This window comes from Rhipicephalus microplus, unplaced genomic scaffold (genome assembly GCF_043290135.1).
Source record: "Rhipicephalus microplus isolate Deutch F79 unplaced genomic scaffold, USDA_Rmic scaffold_599, whole genome shotgun sequence".
Lineage (NCBI taxonomy): Eukaryota > Metazoa > Arthropoda > Arachnida > Ixodida > Ixodidae > Rhipicephalus > Rhipicephalus microplus.
The window spans coordinates 17,949-42,286 of record NW_027465158.1 but is presented as its reverse complement, the minus strand read 5'-3'; the positions used below and the strand labels follow the sequence as shown (position 1 = coordinate 42,286).

Here is a 24,338-nt window from a genome sequence, read left to right as displayed (position 1 = left end):
CGAGCGGTCCAAGAAGGACTTGCATACTTTTGTTGTCGTGCCCCGTCACGTTCGCCATTCAACTTGAGCTAACATCAGACAAGACCACCGCCACAACTTTGCTCGCCTTTCGTCATTTCGTCGCACGCTGCAGTGTACCTTCAATCGTGTACTCTGACAACACCGAGGCGTTTCGGAGCTGTGCTAGATGGTTTGCATCTGCGCTAACTGTTCTTCGCGAGAACGCCACGGAGATCAAGATACAATAGAAGTTTATCGCAGAACACGCTCCACGGTGGGGTGGATGGTGAGAGCGCCTCATTCGTACGACAAAAACTGCGCTCAAGAAGTCACTCGGATGCAGTGGTCTTAACGTGGAAGGCCTCAGAACAGTGCTGTGTGAGGTTGAAGCTGCGATCAACAGCAGACCCCTCACCTATCTTGGAAGTGAGCCTAACGAGCTACAGCTCTTAACTCCATTGCATTTCTGGCTGGTTAAACGCAGCACATCATTGCCACAACAGTGCCCGTTGGAGCCTCACGTATCCGTTGATCGGCAACGAAAGGCTCGTCATCGCCAGCGTCTAACAGTGGAACTTTGGAAGAGATGGAAACGAGTGTACCTGCTAATGCTGCGGTCGGTACACAATCGCTCGACAAGCCCGAGTTGGTGATGTAGTGCTCTGACAGGAAGACACGGCACCAGCGACTTCTTGGAAAATGAACGGAGTGCTTGAGCTATTCCCAGGGAGAGATAAAATTGTCCGCGCTTGCTCCGTCTCGCCAACGGCTCTGTTGTGAATCGCCCTGAGCAAATTATTTGCTTGCTCGAAGCCTCCGATTAACGTTGGCCCACCCCGGATATTGTTGAGAAATGAACCAGAACGAAGCAACTAGAACGCGTGACACCGGGAGGGAAGAAGGGAAAGCCGAGGACACAAAGCTCGCGAGGAACGGCAAGACAGATAGTTCGCCGTGAACGCAGAATAAAGTCGCGTTTTCTGTTACGGTTTGGGAGCTAGTCGTTTCGTAATAGCTGGCATGAAAAAAATTGATAGGCACCTTTTAAAAACGCGCCCTCACGTTTTCCCCATGGATAAATGCCTGAAAATCGCTGCTAAAGATGCATCACTTTGCATTACTTCTTTTGATACACTTAATAATGTTGTGCATACAAAACTTAAAGAATGTTAGTCTGCGAATGTATTGAAGCGAGTCTTGCACATATAAAAGTGGGCTATTGAATATACGCGAAGATACGACACTGGTTGCACTGATCTATTTTTTGTGGCCGTAAAGAGAAAATGGTAGCACGCTAACTGATTTTGATACTCTCTTACCGAATGAAACTATTGGATAATGAAGCTATCTTGAAGCTAACTTGAAGCTGTCTTGCAAAGTTAAGCTATCTGTCAAATATAATAAAACTGTATTTTTTACATATAACCACATGCTAACAATAGGTGGGTGATACATGAACCGTGGGCTAACGCAAACAGTGGACTGTTTCAAGATTTCATATAGAAAACAAAGTGACAGTGCGCAAAGTATACGTGAGTGCCTGTGCCACCTTAGAGAAATGAGAACCAATACGTAAGCTTTATTACACTTCAGTTTATTAAATTAATATTTGTGTACGTCCTCTTTAGAGCGCTCTGAGCTCATCGCTTCAACAAGAATCATAGTCATATGTTGCATCTTCTGTCGTTCTGTCTGGGGTGCAACAATAAAGTCAAGCACTGAGACGAAATGCTACTCCCTGGGGTGTCGATTCAGTGCTTAACGGCGTAATCGCAGACCCAGACGGTAACGAAACGACCGTGGATTCACTGCCAAACGAGACGGGAACGATGGTGCCGGCCGTTCTCACTCCGGGAACCACAGTTGTTGGGAACTGAAGTTGCTGGCACAGCTGACGAAGCTGAGTTGAAAGAAAGGCAGTGCAGAAGCTAAGCCATAAATTGAAATTGATAACAAGAAACAAGGTAAGGCAGTTTCGAGCATAACATACAAAAGTACAGGTAAAAGTTGTGCTTATCTGCCTATTAAAAAACACAATTTGCGCTTAGTTATTCTTAACGGCAAAGTGAGTCTGCAATTGAGTTTTATTGAGTGCCATGTTTGTGAAAAGGCGTGCGCTATCGCGGCAACGATCAGCGCGCGCCTTGTGCACCCAGAGAAGGAGGAAGCTTCTACAGCCTGCACTTTCAAAATGAAGAAACGGTGCCAGGATGTACCTAGGGCGGCCGTGTTTTCTTACAACAGTGTTTTGTAGAGTTACGTGTGATCCCCTTGCCGCGGTGGTCCAATAGCTAACGTACTCGGCTACTGACCCGCAGGTCGCGGGATCAAATCCCGACTGTGGCTGTTTTTTCGATAGAGGCGAAAATTTTGTAGGCCCGTGTGGTCAGATTTGGGTACACGTCAAAGGCCACTCACCAGGCTCCATACCGAGTTTTAGTTAGACAGTGGAAGTTGTTGCGTGTCAGATGAGGAACGTTTTGCCACAAAAAGTTTTCGAATCAGTTCATTATGAGTGGAAAAAACAGGTTTTTTGAAGCGGTGCGAAACGAGGGTGAGAGGAGGTGAGCTCGACACCCTTGCCGCTCTTCCACGTAGCCTTCGCAAGCCAAATCTCTTCGCCACACTCTTCTGCATTCGACCAAGAGGTGACGTGCGCATGACGTGCCCGAACAAGCCCAGCCACCGTGCACGTGAGTGGCGTTGCTTTGTTGACCAGCGTTATTTTGTGGTCTTCTGCCTGTTTCTGCGGAAATGTTTGGAAACGCTGGCTTAGACGCGCTAGAGTAGATGAGCAGAATGAGTGCGCGAACGCGTAGGAGCGTTCCACGGTGGTCGTCTGCTCAATGCGCTGACCGCGGGGACCTGAATGCATGCGAAACAGTGGTACATTAGCCCCGCATCACGTAGGATTTCACGGGAAAATTGTAAGAAAAACGCGCACAATATTTATTGTTTGTTTATTTCAAAATTTATTCATGTCTTAAAGCTTCAAATACATAAACTAGGCTTGTTACGTTCAATAATTTTCGCCATGCCACGTGGTATACTGTTGACAACGTCAGAGCAGAGTCGTCTACGTAGAGGACCATTCCCGTGTACGTCGCGCCATTCCTACGCCCACGTCAAGCCCTCATTCTCTACGCGTGCGCCGGCAGAGGAAAGGGGGAGCGATTTCATTTTGAAATTCGACCCGTTTCCGCGGCGCGTAGCGTTGCAAATTTTGCAGGCGTAATCATCAACGGCTCCTCTACGCAATCCGCTTGTCAGCTCAAAATTGTCAAACCTGGTGAGTGGCCCATTAAAGAACCCCAGGTGGTCAAAATTTCTGGAGCCCTTCATTATGGCGTCTCTCATAATTACATGATCGTTTAGGACTTTATAACCCGCATATCAATCTGTTAAGTGATATTGGATCTGAATGAGTTCTAGGCTCAATTCTTATAATATTGTCATTAGTCGCCATCACGTTCGTTGCTTCACCTTTTCGGTGAAAGTAATTTTGTGAAATCATTCCTGCCCCTGTCACATACTGCACTTTACAACATGCGCAAGTGTATACATAGCCACCAAAAAGCTTCTTGAGACACGGATAAGTATCTAGCGGCTATGCACGTTTAACAGGTTTTGTACCATTTGTCATAAGTATTTTGCGTTCATCTGTGCCTAGGATTACGTTTTGGGCGTTATTTATGTGTTAGAAATGTGGGGCACGTTTCTATCCACTTCGCATTTGCGGCGAAGCTGTGACTTTTTCTTTTGAGGCCAATTGCTTCGCAGTTTTGTGCTAAATTATTATATAATGTGGAAATATCGTATGAGGACATCAAACCCCACCAGTTATCAGCAATTGTTGTTACATTTCAAAGACCCCTATACCTTTGTTGGTTTCATTGTCCATCGGATAACCTCCCTGTCCATCCTCTTTCAATCCTCATCCTCCTCCTCCTCCTCCTCCTCCTCCTCCTCCTTGTCCATCGGTATTCATAAAGTCTGTCGCTAACGAAAAATTGCTCGAATTTTTCTGTTGTTGATGATTAACAAGAAGGTATTGAAACAATGTGTTGGCTTGGTACAAGTTGCTTATTACTTTACTGAAAAATATAGTCCCAAAAGCGATAGATCCCGTGTCTTGTCGCCAATCCGGCATAATCTGCTGTAACAGACATTATCAAATGCTGTCCAATGCTACAGAAGGGCCATGTTCGCTGAGATAATGTTAGTCAGGCTGAGTGCAACGCTACGCTCAACTGCAGTCTATTTTGTGGTAGTTGATCAATATGTTCCCAATCCGTGCTGCTTACGAGAAAAGGAAACGCCCAGCCTGCGCAGGAAGTGGAGCACTGTAACAGCAAAAGTTGGAAGGGTGCCATTTGTAGAGCCCGTTGTAGACTACCCTGGTACAACCGGTAAAGGTACACTTGGAGTGTGCCCACTACGACACATATATTGATGTGGTGGTTCATGATAGAGAATACTTATAGCTGAGCTATTTGTAATGGGTTGGAGGGATTCATGAACCCCCTCATCACGCAATTAATATTATGTGACGCTAAGTTATAGGATTTGCGTTATGTGACACCTAGTTCTTATCTAAATTTTTTACCATAATATATGTTGCATCTTAACGCGGTTCTTTCAGGAAAATACGGCTTTCTAGGGAGCTTTTGCAACGAAGTTCTCGACTGGCTCGCAAGTGTAGAAGCACTGGCATATGCTTTAAATTAGAGAAAAGGTTATATTTAGATCAAATATACAAAAAGTATGTTATATTTTTGAGTAGCTTTTTTTGTTCGACATTGTTGTAGTTTTGCAACAGTTGTAGTACTGTAAATGGTGGCTGGTTATGTACATGCGACGTTATTTAACTGGTTATAAAGAAAAGAAAAACATTGTTTATCCCCCCATCATAAGAATCGGTAAAGCACGAAAGTAAAACGTTTTCTTAATACACATGGGGGTGTATTAAAGCCTTAACAGGATTGCATGTATTGTATTGAAAACGCGCTGAATGGGACGGACACTTAGAAACGATGCGTTGAAGAAACTAATCGCAGACGTCACGATCATGATGAATTACTGCATTTTACCAATAATGATGTGAGAGGTCACTAGTTGACAATAAAGGCGTATAGTTAAAACCTGCAAGGCTTGTTAACATGGCCCAGGGGATAGCATGCCTGGCAAGCGATTTTCTAGTGATGAAAAGATACATATTAGAGGGTGGGGCTTCTTTTGCAGAGTACTAAAAAAACAAAACAAAGGTAGTTTAAGCCATAAAATCAGGCTCCTCTAGTAAGCTATATTTGACGCACTTCTCTACATTTTATTTTGTGGAGCAAGCTAGGCTGCATTAGTCTGGCGAAGTTTGAGTACATCATGCATGTTTCACACATGTTGTATCACAACGCGTGTCCTCTTGGATGACTCTAGTGTACTTGCTGCGATTTTCTTTTTTGGTTTGAAGTCCTTGTTAACTTCCTTTATTCTTCTCGAATAATAAAACGGTTCCTGCAGCAGCATTGGCCCAGTTGAAGAGCATTGTCGCAGTTAGCCGCACGTTTATACAATCAAGGGGGTGTAGTAAAGAACGTCAAGACAAAGAAACCGCCTGAGCGCATCCGAAGGAGCTAATACCACAATTATTTATCAGGATTTTTTCAGTGCTTTCGGTGGTATTTCACAATTGCATTTATAGGTTATTGAAATTTAGAATTTGCCGTTTTCCCTTCACGTGCCCACTTCAGTGCCACTCAGAATCTAATGCTCCTGTGTGGTTCACCCTAACTGTCATTCCTATAGAGCCCCATTTTAATGAACGTAAAATAATTGTACGGCCATTAAACAATGAATATTGAACATCAAACAGTTATTTAAAAAATCAATTATTGTTTTGTTTACTGCAATGATGCACTTTATCCGAAAAATTTAGAGCACCTCGAGCTACTTGTGCCTAGACTGATGAATGTACAGAGTGGGGTAATCATTCCTCTTTTACTCTCTGTCTCTTCAATTTTTTCTGCCTTTTCTCTGTCTTTTCTTCACCTTCTATTTTTTTCTTTTTTTCTTTCTTAATTTCTTTTTTTTGCCTAGCTTCTGCCATCTTTTTCTCCCCCTTCTGTTTCTCTCTCTGCCTCTGTCTCGCTTCCTCAGATTTTATCTCTTTTTCCGTATTTAATTCTGGCTCTTGTTCCGATATTTTTTCATTCTTTCGAGTGTCTTTTATCTCTGTACTTTTTTCTATTTTTGCTTTCCTTCATATTGATCTTTACCATTATCAGTACGGTCTCTATGTGCGATGCGATCATGCTCTGTGAACTGGACTTCGCCCATTGGCTGTGTCTATGCGTCGTAAGCCCTACGCTGTATATATGTACATAGTGCCTTTGATTATTGTTTATTTATTTATTCTTCCTAATATTTTGTATCAGGGTGTTTATCCTGTGTATTACTACCATAATGTTGAGATAGCCAGCTCTAATGTAACCGAACTTCGCATGAGAAAGAGAGGGCGTGTCGTTTCATGAAGATATTAATTTTTGTTTCCGACTAGCGTAGTTTTTGCAAGCATAAACAACTCCAATGCTTAACTTCAAAATCTAAAATGGCACACCTCCGACATTCTAGACGCGAGTAACTTCTTTCGAATGCAATTTGTTTGGTATTCGCTGTGCTTACAAACATTTCGGGAAACCACTGTGGAGGTCCTCTTCCGAAACCACCTGGTGGGCCTCTCCTGCGGCCAGGACCTCCAAAAGGCGGGCGAGCTACAGGTGCGAAAAAAGAAGAGTTTGATCAATAGGAAAAACCTAAACTAGAGATCTGATGCATGTGTCACTAACGATGACGGACCCTTCCCCGGTAAAAACTTGGTTCAGTTTGAGCTGATAAAGACAAATCCATCGTTTTTCTATGTCCGCCATTTGTTTAGAAGTTATTGGACGCAGGCAAAAGGTTATTTGGCCAAGATGTATCTTTTGTAACAGATTTCTCCTTCTGAAAGGTCGTAATGCTACACAAGAGTATCAAATTCTCTCGATTCCTAATTGAGTGTAGACACACTTCCAGTGGTAACGTAATACAGCACCGGTAAAATCTATACCTATCAATGCAGGTTTTTTTATGCTCAGAAGACCAATCCTTTAGTGAATTTAGAATTCAATGTACCTAGTCTTTCTGTGCGTAGGTTTCGTTGACGTGTCTGAATGCCGAAATCTAAGCGTTGTACGAGGAGCCACTAATGGCTAATTGTGCTTGTCGTTTTATATGCGGCACTACTGACTACAAGAAATGTTTGAAATGCATTTCCACTCTGACCAGTAGAATTACACTTGGCGTCTACATCGCACTGCAGTTGCTCTATGTATGGCACATGCTCAGACCACACTTGTGTTTTTATCCATCCTTTTATTCTTACTTGCAATATATAGTGGCGGTCGTACCAGCAGAAAAAAAAAACGATGTCCGAAGTAAACACAGAACGATATGATGAAAGTGCGCTGTAAAAGACCATAATCAGAAAAATAAATACGAATTGTTAGAAAAAAAACGAGTGCTTGCAAGCCCGCTATTCGCATTGAGTTAGAACGAGGACTTGGGTACAAAGAAAAATGAATTGAATCCACAAATTACGTATTAGGAACACGCAACTTGAATTGAAGGCACCTAAAGACACTACTACAAAGCCTGGAGATGCCATTGAAAGATGAATTAACATGTAATTACCAAAATTTTATTACATTTTCCTAGAAGCTACAGAAATATTTGTGCCAGCAAGTAAATATAATAAGGTTACACTGGTAATAATAAAATAATCTAGGAAATGATATTTTCAACAGTTTATGGCAAACTTTGAGCCTTGGATTCTGTGTTGAAAGTGCTTAGGTAAGCCCACTTACCTAATATGGTAGTCGCCATGCACAGCACCATGAATAAACAGATGATCTTCATGACTTCGGAGGATGAGACAATTCACGGGTCAGTTACCTAAGGCCCAGACATAAGCGGCGTGAACTTAGTAGGTAATTAGACCCTTGCACGGAGTCATCATGCATGTTTATTTGTTCACTATAAGCTTACAACTTTATGAGCCAAAGAAGCGGTGGTTATGCACCGCAAGTGCGCGCGTATTGGTTAGTTGGTTGTTCCTTAGAGTCTGGTGCAGCCCACCCCGGCATATCGGTTACGAAACGCACAGTACCTTATTTTCGAAATGAAATCGTTCTACAATAAGTCGATTACCTTTGTTAATTATATCACGCAATAAAAATGCTTTGTGTCCTTTCTTCTCATTATAACTTTAGAAATAAGCTAGCACAAAACTACACAAGAGCACCATGAATGAAATAATATCCATTTATTGAAGGTTAATGCCGGTTTGCGACATATAGAAGCTGGGCTGATGCACGCAAACAGGGAATTAAAGTGAGAAAAATTTTCACACGTCCCGCTTATTTGGCATCTAGGATAAATCTGTCAGGACGTCATCGTTTATCGCTCAGGAAACAAAACAGAAAACAGTCAAATTGCCCAAGGTGCTTTCAAGAGGCATGTGCTCTTCACAAAATTTGTGAAGCTAGATAAATTCAGGGGACAATTCGAGATCACCACCAGTAACCAAAAAATGTCCAACAGCAATGCCCAGAAGCTGATATACGTATTGCCCTAAAAATGAAAAAATAATTCAGTTTGAAAGTGCACAAAAAGAGCAGGTTGTTATTTTTGCTGCGGGAGCCAGTTCAGTTTGTTTATCTTTCTCTCTGTGTCTGTGGAGGATGAGAGAGGGAGTTGAGCAGCTCCGTGTGGTATAGTTTTGTGGTTAAGAGGGTCTTTTTTTAGCGAGCATACAGATATTTACATCTGCCATTAAAAAGTTTTTTAACTGTTCGACGCATTGGAGCTGTCTGTCAGTGCTAAAATAAATTAAATAAACATACTCCTTCCATCAATGAGTGTTTTTGTCAGCAGAGTATTAGAAAACGCTGTGCACTGAAAGTAGTTTATCACTAACACGGTCCTCTTAAGTGTGTTTGTGCTATGTAGGCTGCCGAAGCGCATATAGATCTGTGGTACGTATTTTGAGAGTTTATTGCATCTGTGATCATTTGTACACCTATTCAACGAGAACTATCCATCTCTGTCACTCGGTAATGGTCAATATAAAAAAATCAACGTATAAAAATTTGAATTTTTTTGGCCGTCAACGGTACGAACTGATACTCTCAAACTGAGAAAGGCATCGTAATCATTACAGGACTATATATTCTCACTGGCAGGATGTATTTATGAGCTATATGAATTAGCTGTACCAATGATACAAAACATTGTAGCAATTAACACCTTCATCGATATATTTCTGGTAAGGTAATAAAAGCCCACTCCCGTAAACCACTTCCATTCGACAAGAAATGTTGGACACAGAATCTAAATGCCAATTTTGGGAATAATTTTGACAAACACGTGTTTTGGTGGTCATGGGGTATCGGTCGGCCTGGCACCTCAGATTAGACGCCCCTACGTTAAACCACCCAAAATGCTGACAAACGCTATCCAATTGCTCCCGACAACAACGCTTCACTGAAGGCCGTGAAAATGGAGTTTATAAAACTCTAGGGCAAAGCATTGGGGGAAGTGGATTTAAAATGAGCCCTGGTATACTGTCTGCAGCTAAGTGCGGCACCTCAGCAGTAGCTCACAAGGTAATGGGATACAGAGGGATTAAAAGGGATAGAATGAGAAGGTAATATAACTAAATAGGTTGGGACACGGTCGATGGAGTCAAAGGACGGGGCGCCGTTCATCGAGAGTTAATTGGCACCAGGAGTTCTCGGTATACGGGCTGATCGGAGAGAGTTACGGTGGCGATGGAGATCGCCGGTGGCACAACCGTTCAGCGCGGAACAAGCAAGCGAGTCCAATGCCAAAGAATAACTCAGAAAGCTGCGGAAAGAGTACGGTTATCGCAAGCACGCAATGCTTCAAATTTTTCACAGCACAAAGGGCAAATGCTGAAGATTAACTTTCTAAACTACCACACGATTGAAATACTACTATTAAAGCACTTGTCTACATTATTAGCAAGATTCCCGAAATAGCGAGAAAATAGCATCTTAATTGTAAATGACCCTTTCAGGAATAAGACGTGGTTGCAAGCCACCGTTTTCTGATCAGTTTTTATGGAAGTTACGCACTGGTAATTGACAAGACTTCAAAAAGTTTTCCGTCTCTACATTCCGCTCAATTACTTAGGTTTCGGTACGAAGCAGCATATCTTGCAACTTATGAGAGGTAGTTCTCGCGTGAGTACAAGCTTTTCGCAATGCTCATTGAAAACTAGTAAAGCAATAATAAAGTGGAAAACGTTCATCTTAAGTTGGTACCCGAGAGAGTCTCAAAGTTGAGAAATGATGCAGGCTACTTTGCTGGTCACACGTAAAATAGCAGCTATGCAGAAGCATATAAAACTTGCGCAGAAAGTCGCCTGTTCAATATTTGCGGAACTCGCAGTTCATGGCTTGTTACCAGAAATTCTAGTTTTTTGTGGCTATATTTTTTTTCTGCGGAAAATAGGGACACTTCTTCAAGACACATTTACTCACTAAGTTGGATAACTAGGCCCTGAAGGTCTCTTCTAAGCTCTCTCTGTACACAGTCGTCGATGGTGTCAGGATTGTAACGCGTCATGTATATACGCCATGCAAATATGGAGATTTACAATATTACGAGACTCACCACCAGCTTGCGTACCGGAACTTTTTTCTCTAATGTTGCCCTTCAGCAGATAACACTAACGATGGGCTTGTTCGAGCTCTGCACAGTGGTGCAATGACTTGCCGACAGCTTTTCCCTCTTTATAGTCAACTTTGAGTTGGGTGCAAACTTTTAAAAAACAATTATAAAAAAAGCTTGCAGCATTGAAGCACCCTTCAAAACACGTGTTACGCGATACCCTTGAGCTGCCAAACAGTGACGCTAAAATAGAAAACATGTTTCACTCTTGTCCATAGCGTTTCCTTTTTAGACTGACGCCAAAATTTCAAACTGACAGGAAGCATGCTTTGTTCGTGTTTCCTTCAGCAGGTAAGTATGGGTTATCTCTTTCGTGGTTTCTGCTTTCTCTAGGCTATACGTTATGAACTAGTTTGCACTCTTGAGGGTGTTTTTCTTTCATATTCGTAACTAACACCATATAATTAGGCTGCTTTGACAATTCAAAACACCCATGTCATGGATTGTTTGGTGTTTCAGATCACCCTTGACATTGGTGTTTTGGTTCGTCAAAATAAACTTACCGTTAGGTGTTCGTATTCGATACGGAAAAGGATCCTAAAAGATGAAAGCTTGTTTACAGAAGAGCTGCAATGCCGCTGCCAAAAACTGTCTAAAGTTGACACCTGGATTGTTTCCCTTGAGAATGTTTTCCTCTGCCGACATTTGTTGTTCTCTTACATATTCCAGAAAATGTGTTGCCGAGAGAACAAGGCAGTGTCAGCTAAATTCAAGATATATATATATATATATATATATATATATATATATATATATATATATATATACACGTATATAATTATATATACAGACGTAGCGAGGAAGGAACCGCACTGGCTCTGTAGTAAAAATTTAAACGAGAAACCACGACGTCCGACGAAACACTTTTAATAATCAGAAACGTTTCAGCTGGTGGGTCAGCCTTCGTCAGTGTGACAAGTAAGGCAGCTTTCGTAGCCAGTATACACATTTCTAAATTGTTTTGGGACATAGGCAATGGCAATCGGAAGTGATTCGACATGATTATCTGATTGATATGTGGGGCTTAACGTCCAAAAACTACCATAAGATTATGAGAGACGCCGTAGTGGAGGGCTCCGGAAATTTCAACCACCAGGGGTTCTTTAACGTGCACCCAAATCTGAGCACACGGGCCTACAACATTTTAGCCTCCATCGGAAATGCAGCCACCACAGCCGAGATTCGATCCCGCGATCTGCGGGTCAGCAGCCGAGTGCTTTAGTCATTAGACCACTGCGGCGGGGCTCGACATGATTATACAAAAATGCTAAGTACCTTTAGTGTGAAGAAGCAATGCGTGAAGTAACATGGGCACAGTGTTCACCTCTTATCGTTATAGCGACATCAGTGCGAGTGAAAAAGATTTTAAGTATAAACGGCGCATGGTGTGGAAAGCATTATGGCAACCATGCATGCAGATTGAAGCGCATGAACGAACGATACATACTAAAGATGAGCATTTCAACTGAGTTTGTTAAGCAGAGAACAAGAATGTTTCTGCCGAAAACAACAATAAGAAGTAAAATAGCAGAAAATGATCTAGAAATCTCGGACGGGCACGAGACGCCTTAAGTGAAGGAAGGTAGATTAGCGACTGTGCCTGAGTGTTCGTTTATTCCAGAGTTTAGTGTACCAAACTTGTAGATTGGAAACGATTCGCGCATTTCCCGCTTATTATGTGAGCGGAAACCGGATTCCAGTACCGTTGCTTTAATCTTGTCGAAAGAACGACCAGGTGTGCTAGATGTTTCGATAGAGGCACATTTTAAAGGGTTTTGACGTGTGACTTATGATTATCAAATCGAGTTCTAAACGCTGTTTCTGTATGACCAATATATTGTAGATTACAGATATTGCATTCGAGCTTGTATACCAGGTTGAAACTGTCACAATTTAGATTGCCCCTGATTGTTAACTGAAAGCCAGTGGATGAACTGGGGGCAGTTTGCGTAGTTAGCATGTGAGCACACACCTTGCACCACGACTTCCCATAAGGAGCGCAGCCTTTTGGTTTACGGGCAGCAAGCTTAGACGATGAAAGAATATCACGGAGGTTACGTGCACGTCTGTACACGGCTCTTGGCGGTTCTGGGAATATATTTTAAGGTGCTTGCTCTGAGTTAAAATGTTATGGTTTTCGCTTCAATATCGCGCTTATGTTTGGAGCTGACGTTGAATGGGTGAGCACAAGGTTAACCTGGGATGTACCCAAAGCCTTAGAGTAGGCGTTGAGCAGGTCTGCCCCGGTTTAGTTTGTCAGCGCGTTTTATGGCGTCATCATATATTCTCCGTGGATATTTACGTTGAATGAGCGAACGTTTTACATCCTGGAAATTCGAAAGAAAATCTTCGTTGTTGGAGCATATTCTTTTAAACCTGGGAGCTTGGCTGTACGGTATCCCTGTTCTGCAATGCCGGACGTGACTTCTATAGAAATGGAGGAGTTGACGCCTATCAGTCGGTCTGCGAAAGACATTTGTGGAGAGCCGTCCTTCGCTAGCTGTGAAGGTAACGTCAAGAAAGTTTAATATTGTTGATTAGTAATTATGGGCAAACGTAATGGTGTGCTGGGCATTGTTGAAATTCCTAATGAAACTTAAATGACTTGCCCTCGCCATGTGGTCAAATCATGAAGGTGTCATCGATGAAGCGTTTGTAGAATTCTCTATGAAGTTAGCTTAAAACATGCTCATAAAGATATTTGCGTAGTTAGGACCTACTCTAGTGCCAATAGATATCCCGTTTGTTTGAACGCAGTACAATTTATTGAATTCCAAGTTATTTAGTTCTAAGGTGAGCGTCATGAGAGTACTGTAGAGAAACTTCCGAACACTGAAATCGGTCGAACTCTCAGGTGCCTTCTAGTGGGTCTACCCAAAAAGAATGCGCTCACGCTGAGATCCCGTGCTTGGCCATTACTGTTGCCATTGTGCATGCTCGCTGTGTGCCAGCTAATAAACACCTTAACAATATGGTGGAGAATGCTGTGCCCTTCAAACACCTTCGGTTCACATTCGATGCCCTTGGAGCTTAGATCCCGTTCCGTGCCTTCTACCATGCCCCAAGACGCCGCTCAGCAAACGCTTCCTCCTGCGCCGACGCCATGTTCCGGTGTACCCCGCATCCGCGACCCTCCTATCTTCACCGGTGCGGATGGCACCGACGTCGAAAACTGGCTTGCCATGTACGAACGCGTCAGCGCCCCCAATCATTGGGACGAGGCAGGTAAATTCGGCAACCTGGTTTTCTACCTAGCGGGTGTGGCCGGCATGTGGTATAACAGCCACGGATCAGATTTCGCAAGCTGGTCCGATTTGAAGACCGCTATCACCAACGTTTTTGGCCGCCCTGCCGTTACTAAACTTCAAGTCGAGCAGCGCTTACGCGAAGGCGCTCAGCAGGCCGGCGAATCATTCACCAGATACATTGAAGATGTCCTTGACCTGTGCGAGAAATCCAACGACAGCAAGTCTGAATGAGACAAGATCCGGAACGTCATGAAGGGCATTGACGATGATGCCTTCACGATGCTGCTTGCCAAAAACCCAGGCACAGTAGCTGAGGTTATCACGCTGTGCCAGAGCTACGAGGAGCTCCGCCGCAGCATTCGATGACCCGTTGCTCCACACCACGAGATGCAGGGCTTGCTGGCTTGGAGGCGAGCTGTGATCAGGTGGCACTGCTGGCAGACCTCAAGTCCTTTATACGTGAGGAAATCGCACGGCAGTTCTCTCTCCTGCCCTTTGCCCACACACCGGCTGCTCAACAATCGGCCATTACCATTCTTCCACCCATCCACTGAGCGATTGAGCAGGAAATAGTGAAGGTCATGCCTGCGTACCACCCACAAGAGCTTTCGGCCCCTGCGCCCCCAAGTTACGCCCAAGTGGTCACCAGGCCGCCTCCAGTCGTTGAAGCGTCCGCCCGACTGACTTACGCCGAAGCTGCCACACGACATCCATCCTTTGCAGCGGGTATGCCGGCTACGTATGTTGACGTGACCTCTCAGACTCAGCTCCAGTGCCCCCAGCTGCCCCTTCAGCCACCGTTCCGTCCACCGTCTCTTGCGTCATGGACAAGACCTACCCCGGCGAACCGATGGCGCACACCCAACAACCGGCCCATTTGCTTTGCCTGCGGTTACGCCGGCCACGTAGCACGTTATTGCACTCGCGTACAGACTCCCCATATCTCATCGCCTGTTGATGGACAGATAAGGGGTACCTATCACGACGAAACGCCGTCTATGCCACCCGCCAACTCGCCTAGCTTCATCTTCTCGTAGGTCACCGTCTCCACGACGTCGTTGCCCGTCCCCATGCGGGCAAGTTCAGCTGCTCACGAGCGGGAAAACTAGTCGTTGCAGTTCCCGAGGCAAGGGCTGCGATGCTATTGCCTTGTGAAAGCCCTCAGAGCCGCCAATCTAATGTCATTGACGTGCTTGTGGACGGTGTTCATGCATCTGCTCTTATTGACACTGGAGCTGCAGTATCCGTTATGGACGAAAACTTTTGCCGCTTGCTTCGAAAAGTGACGACGCCAGTTTATGGGTTGTCCCTTCGTACTGCGGGTTCGCATCGTATCCACCCTACCGCAGGGTACACAGCTCGCGTTGCCGTTCAGGACGTTCTGTATGTCGGCCAATTCATCATCATTCCTGCTTGCTCTCATGACGTTATCCTGGGGTGGATTTTCCCTCCCGCAACGACGCCGTCATCTATTGTGCCGCTGCCGAAATTAAACTCTCACCCTTTCGCATTTGACGCCGGAAGACAGTCCCTCGAAACTGAGCAAGATTCTCGTGAAAGACGATACTATAGTGCCTCAAAGCTCGACGATGGGTGTATGTGACTACTGCGTTGGACTCTCCGACACAATTGCACTCATTTCGCCACCCGACCGTGCTTTCCGAAGGAAAGGGCTGCTAGTACCTTTCGCAACCGTGCAAATCACCCAGGGCAACGCCGCTATTTTTGTGACCAAGCCATCCTCGTACACTGTTACCTTGGTTCGAGGGGAATGTCTCGGCAGAGTTGAACCAGTGTATAACGCACAAGTCCTCGACGTACCTGATAACTCGCGTTGTCCCAATTCGCGTACCATCAGTGCTGTTTCCACTTCTGATTCATCATCTCCTGATGTATTTGGCCCCTACATTGATGACAACCTTACGACGATACAGTGTTCCCAGCTTCTAGGCCTGTTGCGAGAATATCGTTCTTCTTTCGATGTCGGGCGAAGTTCTCTCGGTCGCGCGTCCGCTGTTACGCATCGTATCGACACTGATGCCCATCCACCATTACGGCAAGGTCCCTACCGCGTGTCGCCTGCTGAACGTCGGTAAATTAACGAGCAGGTTGATGATATGCTCAGACGCGACGTAATTCGGCCCTCGGAGAGTCCATGGGCGTCTCCTGTTGTTCTTGTTGCGAAGAAAGATGGTTCTGTGCAGTTCTGTGTGGACTACAGACGGCTCAATAAGATCACTCGCTAGGACGTTTACCCACTGCCGCGCATCGATGATGCAATTGACAGCCTTAACAGAGCCGAATTTTTTCTTCTCTCGATTTGTGCTCGGGGTACTGGCAAGTACCAATGACCTATGACGCTCGACTGAAGACTGCGTTCATCACACCCGACGGCTTGTACGAATTTAACGTCATGCCTTTTGGTCTTTGTAATGCACCTGCGACCTTTGAGCGCATGATGGACACCATTCTGCGCAACTTGAAATGGCACACGTGCTTGTGTTACCTCGATGACGTAGTTGTGTTCGCTCCAGATTTCTCCACGCATCTCCAACGTCTGAAAGAAGTTTTCGCACGTGTGAGAAATGCCGGCTTGCAACTAAATCTGGTGAGTTGCCGTGCTTTTCAGCACCACACCTCACCATCCTAGGGTACGTCGTGTCCAAGGATGGCATTTTTTCTGACCCAGCCAAGCTTCGGGCCGTGGCAGAATTCCCCAAACCTGCGTCCGTCAAAGAACTGCGTAGTTTCCTGGGCCTGTGCTCATACTTCCGACGCTTCATACGAAACTTTGCCACGATCATATCACCGCTGACGAAGCTCCTTGGAAGTAACGGGCTCTCAATTCGTGGTCGTCTGAGTGCGACGACGCGTTCGCGAAGCTTCGCCATTTGTGGACGTCTCCTCCCATTCTACGCCACTACGACCCTATGGCCCCGATGTAGGTGCACACATACACCAGCGGTGTAGGCCTCGGCGCTGTCCAGGCGCAGCGCAAACCCGGATTCCCTGAATATGTCGTAGCATATGCAAGCCGTATGCTCATGAGAGCCGAGACAAACTACACTGTCACGGAGAAAGAGTGCCTGGCGATCGTCTGGGCCCTTACAAAGTTTCGACCTTACTTGTATGGTCCCCACATTCAATGTCGTCACCGACCATCATGCACTATGCTGGCTTTCATCATTGAAAGATTCCTCAGGTCGTCTCGCCCGTTGGGCTCTTCGCTTACAAGACTACGACATCCGCGTGCTGTACCCCAACGTACGCCAGCATGCTGACACCGACGCCCTCTCGCGTTCCCCTCATCCTGAAGGTGATGTTCTCTGCTCAGTATCCTCGGCTGCTGTTTCTGCCCATTGATGTTGACATCATCGCTACCGAAAAGCGAAAGAATAATTGGATCGGCCCGCTGATCGACTTGCTCTCTGATCCATCCGCAACGCCATTCACGCTTGCCTTGCGTCGTCGAGCTCGCCATTTTGCCATTCGTGATGGCCTTCTACACCAACGCAATTACGACGCCGATGGCCGGCAGTGCTTACTCGTGATACCCCGATGTCTGTGATCAGAAATATGTAAATCTTTCCATTCTTATCCGCAATGCGCGCACTCTAGAATATTTAAAACCTACCATCGCAGTCGACATTGCTACTTCTGGCGCGGGATGTGCATCTACGTGCAGCAGTTCGTTCTCTCCTGCCTCACTTGCCAACGCCGCAAACCATCAGCACACATGTCGCCAGCCAGCCTGCAACCGTTACCTTGCCCTGAGCGTACGTTTGGGCGCATAGGTATTGATTTGTATGGACCACTTTCTCTGACGTCGGCTGGTAACCGCTGAGCCATCATCGCCGTAGATCAATTAACACGATACGCCGTAACCGCCGCTATCCCAGCGGCTACTGCGCATGATGTTGCGTCCTTCCTACTGCATCGATTCATACTGCGCCACGGTCTACCTCAGGAGCTTCTCAGCGATCGAGGCCGTGTCTTCTTGTCAGAAGTCGTCGAAGTCATTATCACAGAGGGCCATTCTGTCCACCGCAAAACTACTGCTCACCACCCGCAGACGAATGGTCTCACCGAACGCTTTAACCGCACCCTCGGCGACATGCTTTCGATGTACGTCGCCGCCAACCACACGAATTGGGTTCTATACTGCCCTTCATCACATACGCCTACAACACCGCCCCTCAGAGCACAACCGGGTTTTCACCTTTCTTCTTGCTGTGCGGAAGGCACCCGTCATTACACTATCGACACGATACTCCCGTACACGCCGGATACGTCTGTGTGTGCACCTACTTTTGAGACAGCCAGGCTTGCTGAAGAGTATCGAGAGCTTTCCAAGACTTTTACGATGCATGAGCAAGAGTGCCAAAAGAGTATTCGTGATGGCTCCGCCACTTCTGAGCCCACGTTCCTTCCTGATTCTCTTGTATGGCTCTCAATCCCGACCTCTGTAGCTGGCCTTTCTTCCAAACTACTCCCGAAATACGAAAGCCCCTACCGTGTCATCGAGTGCACATCTCCGGTCAACTATCTGATCGAACCAATTGAACAACCTTCGGACATGTGCCGTCGCGGGCACGACATAGTCAACGTGGAGTGCCTGAAGGCTTACTATGACCCCCTCATAGTGACAAGCTGTTGGATCGCCAGGCGGCTCGCTGTTCGACCCCGAGGAATTGTAGAGAAGCTTCCAAAGACTGAAATTGTCGAATTCTCAGGTGCCTTCTAGTGGGTCTACACAAAAAGGATGGCACTCTCGCTGAGAGCCCGTGCTTGGCCGTTATTGTCGCCATTGTGCATACTCACTGTGTGCCGGCTAATAAACGCCTTAACAGTACCAATGGTTTCACCATCAACTGGCTTGTCAAAGCAACAATCATCGTAAGCCTTGATGAGAGCACGAATGCCATCGTTGTGTGTAATGTTTGTCTACAAGGACGAGGCGTCAAGTGTTACCATAAAACTATCGTAGCGAACACCTATGTCTAAAATGTCTTTCAAAAAGCCATTCATGACCTTTATAAATGACGAGAAAGTAGGTGGGATCTTGTTGGTGCAGCTGTCAACATACCTGGATCGGTTTCAGTTACTGTTCCTATGCCAAAGATGATAGAGCGTCCGGGTTTATTTGCTTTATGTATTATGGCCAGGAGATAAAATCTACCTGTCACAGGCTGAGTGCAACGAGTGACCGGTTATTGTTTTATTGATCTTTTCATTTTTTACAAGTTGTGTGAATGCGTCCTACAATTGGACCTTGTAGTCGTTTGTAGGATCGGTAGGAAGTGGTCTGTACAAGTTTCGATCTGAGAACTGCCTCTCAGCTTCACTTCTATAGTCACATTGCTCAAGAATGACAATAGCGCCACCTTTGTCTGCCGGCTTGATTATAATGTCAGGGTTATTGGCTAGCTGTTCGAGTGCCTTTTTTCATAGATGATATTAATGGGGAGTGCGAGTTCTGTAAGAATCTATGACATCTTGTGGCACAGCCTTAGTATATGGCCTTTCTTTTTTAAACCTGCTTGGTTTTATCGTGGTTTAGTGGGAGGTGGGCCGCAGTGTCATAAACTACCGATGGTGAAACGTAGGTACTAGTCACCTAGCGCAGGCCCTAAGATAGGGCGCACGTACCACGTGCGCCCTATCCTTTATGCCGGCCCGTGGGACGGGACGCATTAAAGCGGATACCCATGATGTATAGGGTACAAACTTTATTGGGGTGCACTTGTTTACAAATCATTAGCGGTCGTCATCATGCAGCAAACCACGTGTGATAAGATGAAAAATAATATGATACAATGAGAACAGCACTTGAGAGCTTTTGATGTCCTGGACTCATCCAACGCATCATTTTCCTTGAAAAACTCGATGCAATTATACTCTTTTCGAAACAAGAAGGATAAGATATTGATTAAGTAAAAATAGTGCGATATTATCAAACAGTAGTAAGCTTTATGTGATAACGTTCGCATCACTATATGTGAAACGAGTACCTTTGTATAGTGTGGTAGATCGAACGCAGCTAAATATAATGATTGTACTAAAGCCGCGGAACATGGGTGTGTATGCAGAAAGAGTAAGATGACTACACGTGAGCGCACAGCGATATAGAACAGTGTAAATTGCACTTTATACCTCGTGTGCGGCCATATGTTTGTCTCTAATTAGTTGCCAGTATAAACGTAGTGATAGGGCTGATTTTTCGCCCAAGTGTATACACGTGTTGTCTCCTGAGTAAACGCGTAGTACTGCTCCATAAAGAGAGCATTGTAAATCAAGATATCATAGCATAGCAGTATCGGCAGTTCATTTTATTACCACGAAAAATGTTTTGCATTTCACGCTGCTGTAGTGGAGCTGTCTACGGCTAGTGGATGTACTTGATTTGTTCATCATTTAAGAGTATGACGTTCACCTGCAGACAGTCCATCTTAGTTGTCTCGATCACCCCCCATCAACTGTAAAAATGTTGGGGTCCTGATGGAGGTTCGACTGATTTCGCCACTGCGCCTAGAAAGTGGTGGTGGCGTTTGAAATATACTTGGTCGCTCAATATCCATATCTTGACCATTCGGAAAAGCAATGGGGTCTCTAAGTCCAGGTGTGCTAGTTCGGATGCGGGCATTGTCTATGATTGAATTTGGGGTCGGTGGCCATGAGAAGTTGGCTTGGTCATTCCGTGCAACTCGGGCCATATTCAGAGGAAAAAAATGGGATGGACCTCGCAATCCTGACCATAGCCACCCGGACTGCTGACCTCCTCGTTGGCTGCCGTCGTTGTTTTGAAAAGCCGAAAACGGTGGCCACTGGGGCACCGAGAGCTTCCCGTTGCTGCCACCAAAGCTTCCGGGTGAAAATGGCAGTGGTCGCATCGTTACGGGCATCCTGGTTGGAATACTGAGTGAGAAAAACGGTGGTCGTGAGAATCCGAATGCAGGAAGCCCCCCTTGCGAATTGGCAATATTGGGGGGAAGCATTGGCATTTGCATTTCGGGTAAGCCTTGTTGTGCACTCTTGAAGGGACCATTGTAGAATCTTTGAAATCCTGCGAAGGAAATCATTCAGTCACGTTCAACACTCTGTAGCGAACCTCTCTAGTTGTTCTTGTTACATGTTAAGCTGCTGCCTTTTTAAATAAAGTTTTTGTTCACTCATAATACTTGACCTACACGCGAAAAAAGTCAACCATATTACATATTTGACTACCTAATATGGCTGGTCAGTCTTGATAGGTTGCTCTAAAATAAAGCTTTCTTCATTATAACTGTTGCGTTTGTAGAAGCGTTACTCTTACTTGACTTCAGAAGGACTACGTGTGTGCTTATTTTCTGTTTAGGAACTGGACAACATACGGGTGGTACCTTTTCCTCCTGTCATACAGAGAGACTTTAGAGAAGAAACATACCTACGTGTTCGTGAAGTATTGAGCATATTCTTAACAGCGAGCCGCTAGAAAAGTAGTAGAAGTGTTTAAAGTAAATCATAGATAGTAACAGCGAACGAAAAACGAACTAACCATGTTTTGTATTACATTCAAAGTATATCGAGGACACTATTTTCTAACATATCAAAAACACTGTCGCTCAAATAGTGCTATTTTCCTACTATTGTAGTTTCAAAAGAAGCCTTCGGAAAATTAAGTTGTTCTAACTTACTTTTTAAATCGTTGATGGTCCTTGCTTTAGACGCATCGCAATGTGCTACTTAGGACCAACGTAAATACAATAGTTTACTTTGTCCTTGTAATATTTAAATATTGAACCATCATACAATTAGCGTTTATGTAATAATGTGAGAAAAAGTTCTAAATAACTTGAGTACATCTGCGGTGTTCTTGTTGGTTACAGACAAGGTATAGCTTTATCATGAAAACAGAGCAGATAGGTATTCTAATCTGATTTTTTTGGTAGGGGGTTTATATCAAACACGCATTCTAAATGTTTGTGAAAATCACAGTTGGCGCAGATTTCATTCTTTACTGTGACATAGCTACTATGAGGAAACGGCTAAAGTTATAGTGTATATATATATATATATATATATATATATATATATATATATATATATATATATATATATATATATATATATATATATATATATATATATATATATATATATATATATATATACGGGGGGGTCGACTCTGAGTAGTCAAAGAAAAGCAGTCATGGAAAGAAAACAAGCGTTAGACTAAGATGTTATCTTTGTTATATAATAACGGCTATGATGCCACTAAAGAGAGTAATGTGGAGTTTCAAAAGTAGAAGCCTAAAACAGAATCCGGCCCCTAATTCTGCATGCTGCGTTGTCTCTGGGGCCACTTCTCTGCGTGAATGAACAGTTATTGGCTATGACGCAGTATAATTTTTATGGTACTGCCCAGTTTGCCATTTTTTCAGGTTTCCGTGATTATTCTTATGTTTTAAACAGCGCTGCTTTCATAAGCTATAATGTAATATTGTTCAACGCACTGCACTGCTACCACAAATGCATTCATGATTTTTCAGGATTCAGACTTCACTGTAGCGTTCTAACCGACTCCAGTAGCCCTACTCTGCTTGTAGCTTCCCAGAATATTTTATTTTGCAAGTGTCCCAAACCAACGTCTATACATAGGTGCTGAACCGAGCAGCTTGTAGCGGTTTACACTTTGCTGTGCGTCTTAGTTTTTTGATGCACCCATTACTTTTCTCTTAATCATTATGTCTAACTTCGGCGTCTAAAATGAAAATGCGTTCAAACTTAGAACAGTCTGTCTATTAATAAGTCTCAGTGCAACTTGCACAAGTATTTATTCCTACTGCGAAGCTTGTTTTCACACCGATTCCTATTACTAGAAACAGGCTAGCTAGAATGTGGTTCAAACTTAAATTTAATGCAAGGAGTGTAGTCTTACCTCTTACAAATGCTGCTGAAGCAACCAGTACAAAAATGCTGAGCGTATACATCGTTCCGACCAATAGAAGTTTTTCTGTATTAAAAGGTTGAATGGTAGAATAAAGAGCGTATTGATAGAAATGACACAGACATTGCACCTCATGCGTACCTATAATAAATGTGAGATGTTGTAAGCAGGAAAAACTGTAAACACTCAGTCGTTCACTCAGTATTGAGACTCATGAGTGCCCCACTGAATATCAAGCCCGAAACTCGGGTACTGATATCTCTACGTATTTTGTATGATCGAGTCCGTTAAACTATTTAAAAGACAGTGCAATAAGGTTGCCAGAGTGTTACTGACGTTAAAAAGGTGCTGCCAGAACAAGGGTTATGAATTCACCACCACACATTGGTTCATGCTCCTGCCAAAAAGGTACTTCGCCTTGCTTAACCATACACTTCTAACGTACCTACATGCCTTGCCTATTGCTATACGTGACAAAGTAGTTGATATTATTGGTAGTTTGGTCATCCTAAATTAATAAATCATCGACAGGCTAGGCGAAAAAAACTGGCTGCTTCCAAAAAGTGCCACACGCCCTGATCTCTGCTCTGCTTAATAAAAAGTTCTATGAATTGATGTTTAAACTCATAAGTGAGGGCACGTACTACGGCTTCATATAATAATATCTGGTAAAGATATGCCTGAACTAATTCAAAGATACTTACTAAACCTCAAACAATCCACTAGGACAACGCGCAGAAAATCTCATCCAACATTGCTGCTTGCTCTGTATGTTCACTAGTGTTGGTGGTAGCCTACTTATATGTGTTTTTACGGAGTTGTATTTGAAGCAGGCTAAGTCAAAACTGTCGCATGTGGTAACCTTGAACAACGATACCATCCGTTGAGTTGAAAATAGCTGAATTTTCTCCTTTGTGAGCACATAGTCAAAACAAAGCGGTGAACAACACGTCACTTTTGACGCCCTTGTTTTCGTTTCCCACCTATTGTCGGCTGTCAAGAAACAGAAAAACAAAGAGCACGTAAAGTGTGAGAAGCTGGATAACATTTATGGTTGACACTTTTTTGCTTACAATACTTTTATCAAGCTGGGCAATAATTATCTTTGCATTTCGTCCACCTTCGAAATATTCCACTGCATGTAGCGTAAGCCAGCACTTCAGTGTTACGTTCACCTGCGTCTGTTTGATACCTGATGAAATATTTGCCTGTTAAAAAGCAGTTGATCCTACGCTAGCATGATCCTGCGGATGTATACGCAGGGACAACAAAGCAGTTCATCCCAACGCCATGTCATGTGTAAAAGCGCTAACGACTGTGGCGTTTAGCCTCGTCAAAATAAAACTAGTACCCGTACTAGAGTGGCTAGATATAGC

At 44.3% G+C, this 24,338-nt stretch overlaps 1 protein-coding gene and 1 long non-coding RNA gene across 2 annotated transcripts; both read right to left on the bottom strand.

Annotated features, from left to right (window-relative positions):
- Window positions 1-1,573: 1,573 nt before the first annotated feature.
- Window positions 1,574-10,825, bottom strand: LOC142795278 (uncharacterized). Its single transcript, XM_075886025.1, has 4 exons — window positions 10,732-10,825; window positions 7,899-7,986; window positions 6,679-6,767; window positions 1,574-1,900 (listed from the first exon to the last, which is right to left on the bottom strand). Exons 2-4 carry the CDS (start codon window positions 7,948-7,950, stop codon window positions 1,712-1,714), a joined length of 330 nt encoding a protein of 109 aa, XP_075742140.1. The 5' UTR covers window positions 7,951-7,986; window positions 10,732-10,825; the 3' UTR covers window positions 1,574-1,711.
- Window positions 10,826-20,344: 9,519 nt separating this feature from the next.
- On the bottom strand, window positions 20,345-23,749 carry LOC142795277 (uncharacterized). The gene is made up of 3 exons (XR_012892912.1): window positions 23,667-23,749; window positions 22,954-23,028; window positions 20,345-21,099 (listed from the first exon to the last, which is right to left on the bottom strand). It is a non-coding gene; the product is annotated as an uncharacterized LOC142795277 (long non-coding RNA).
- Between the last annotated feature and the right edge of the window lie 589 nt (window positions 23,750-24,338).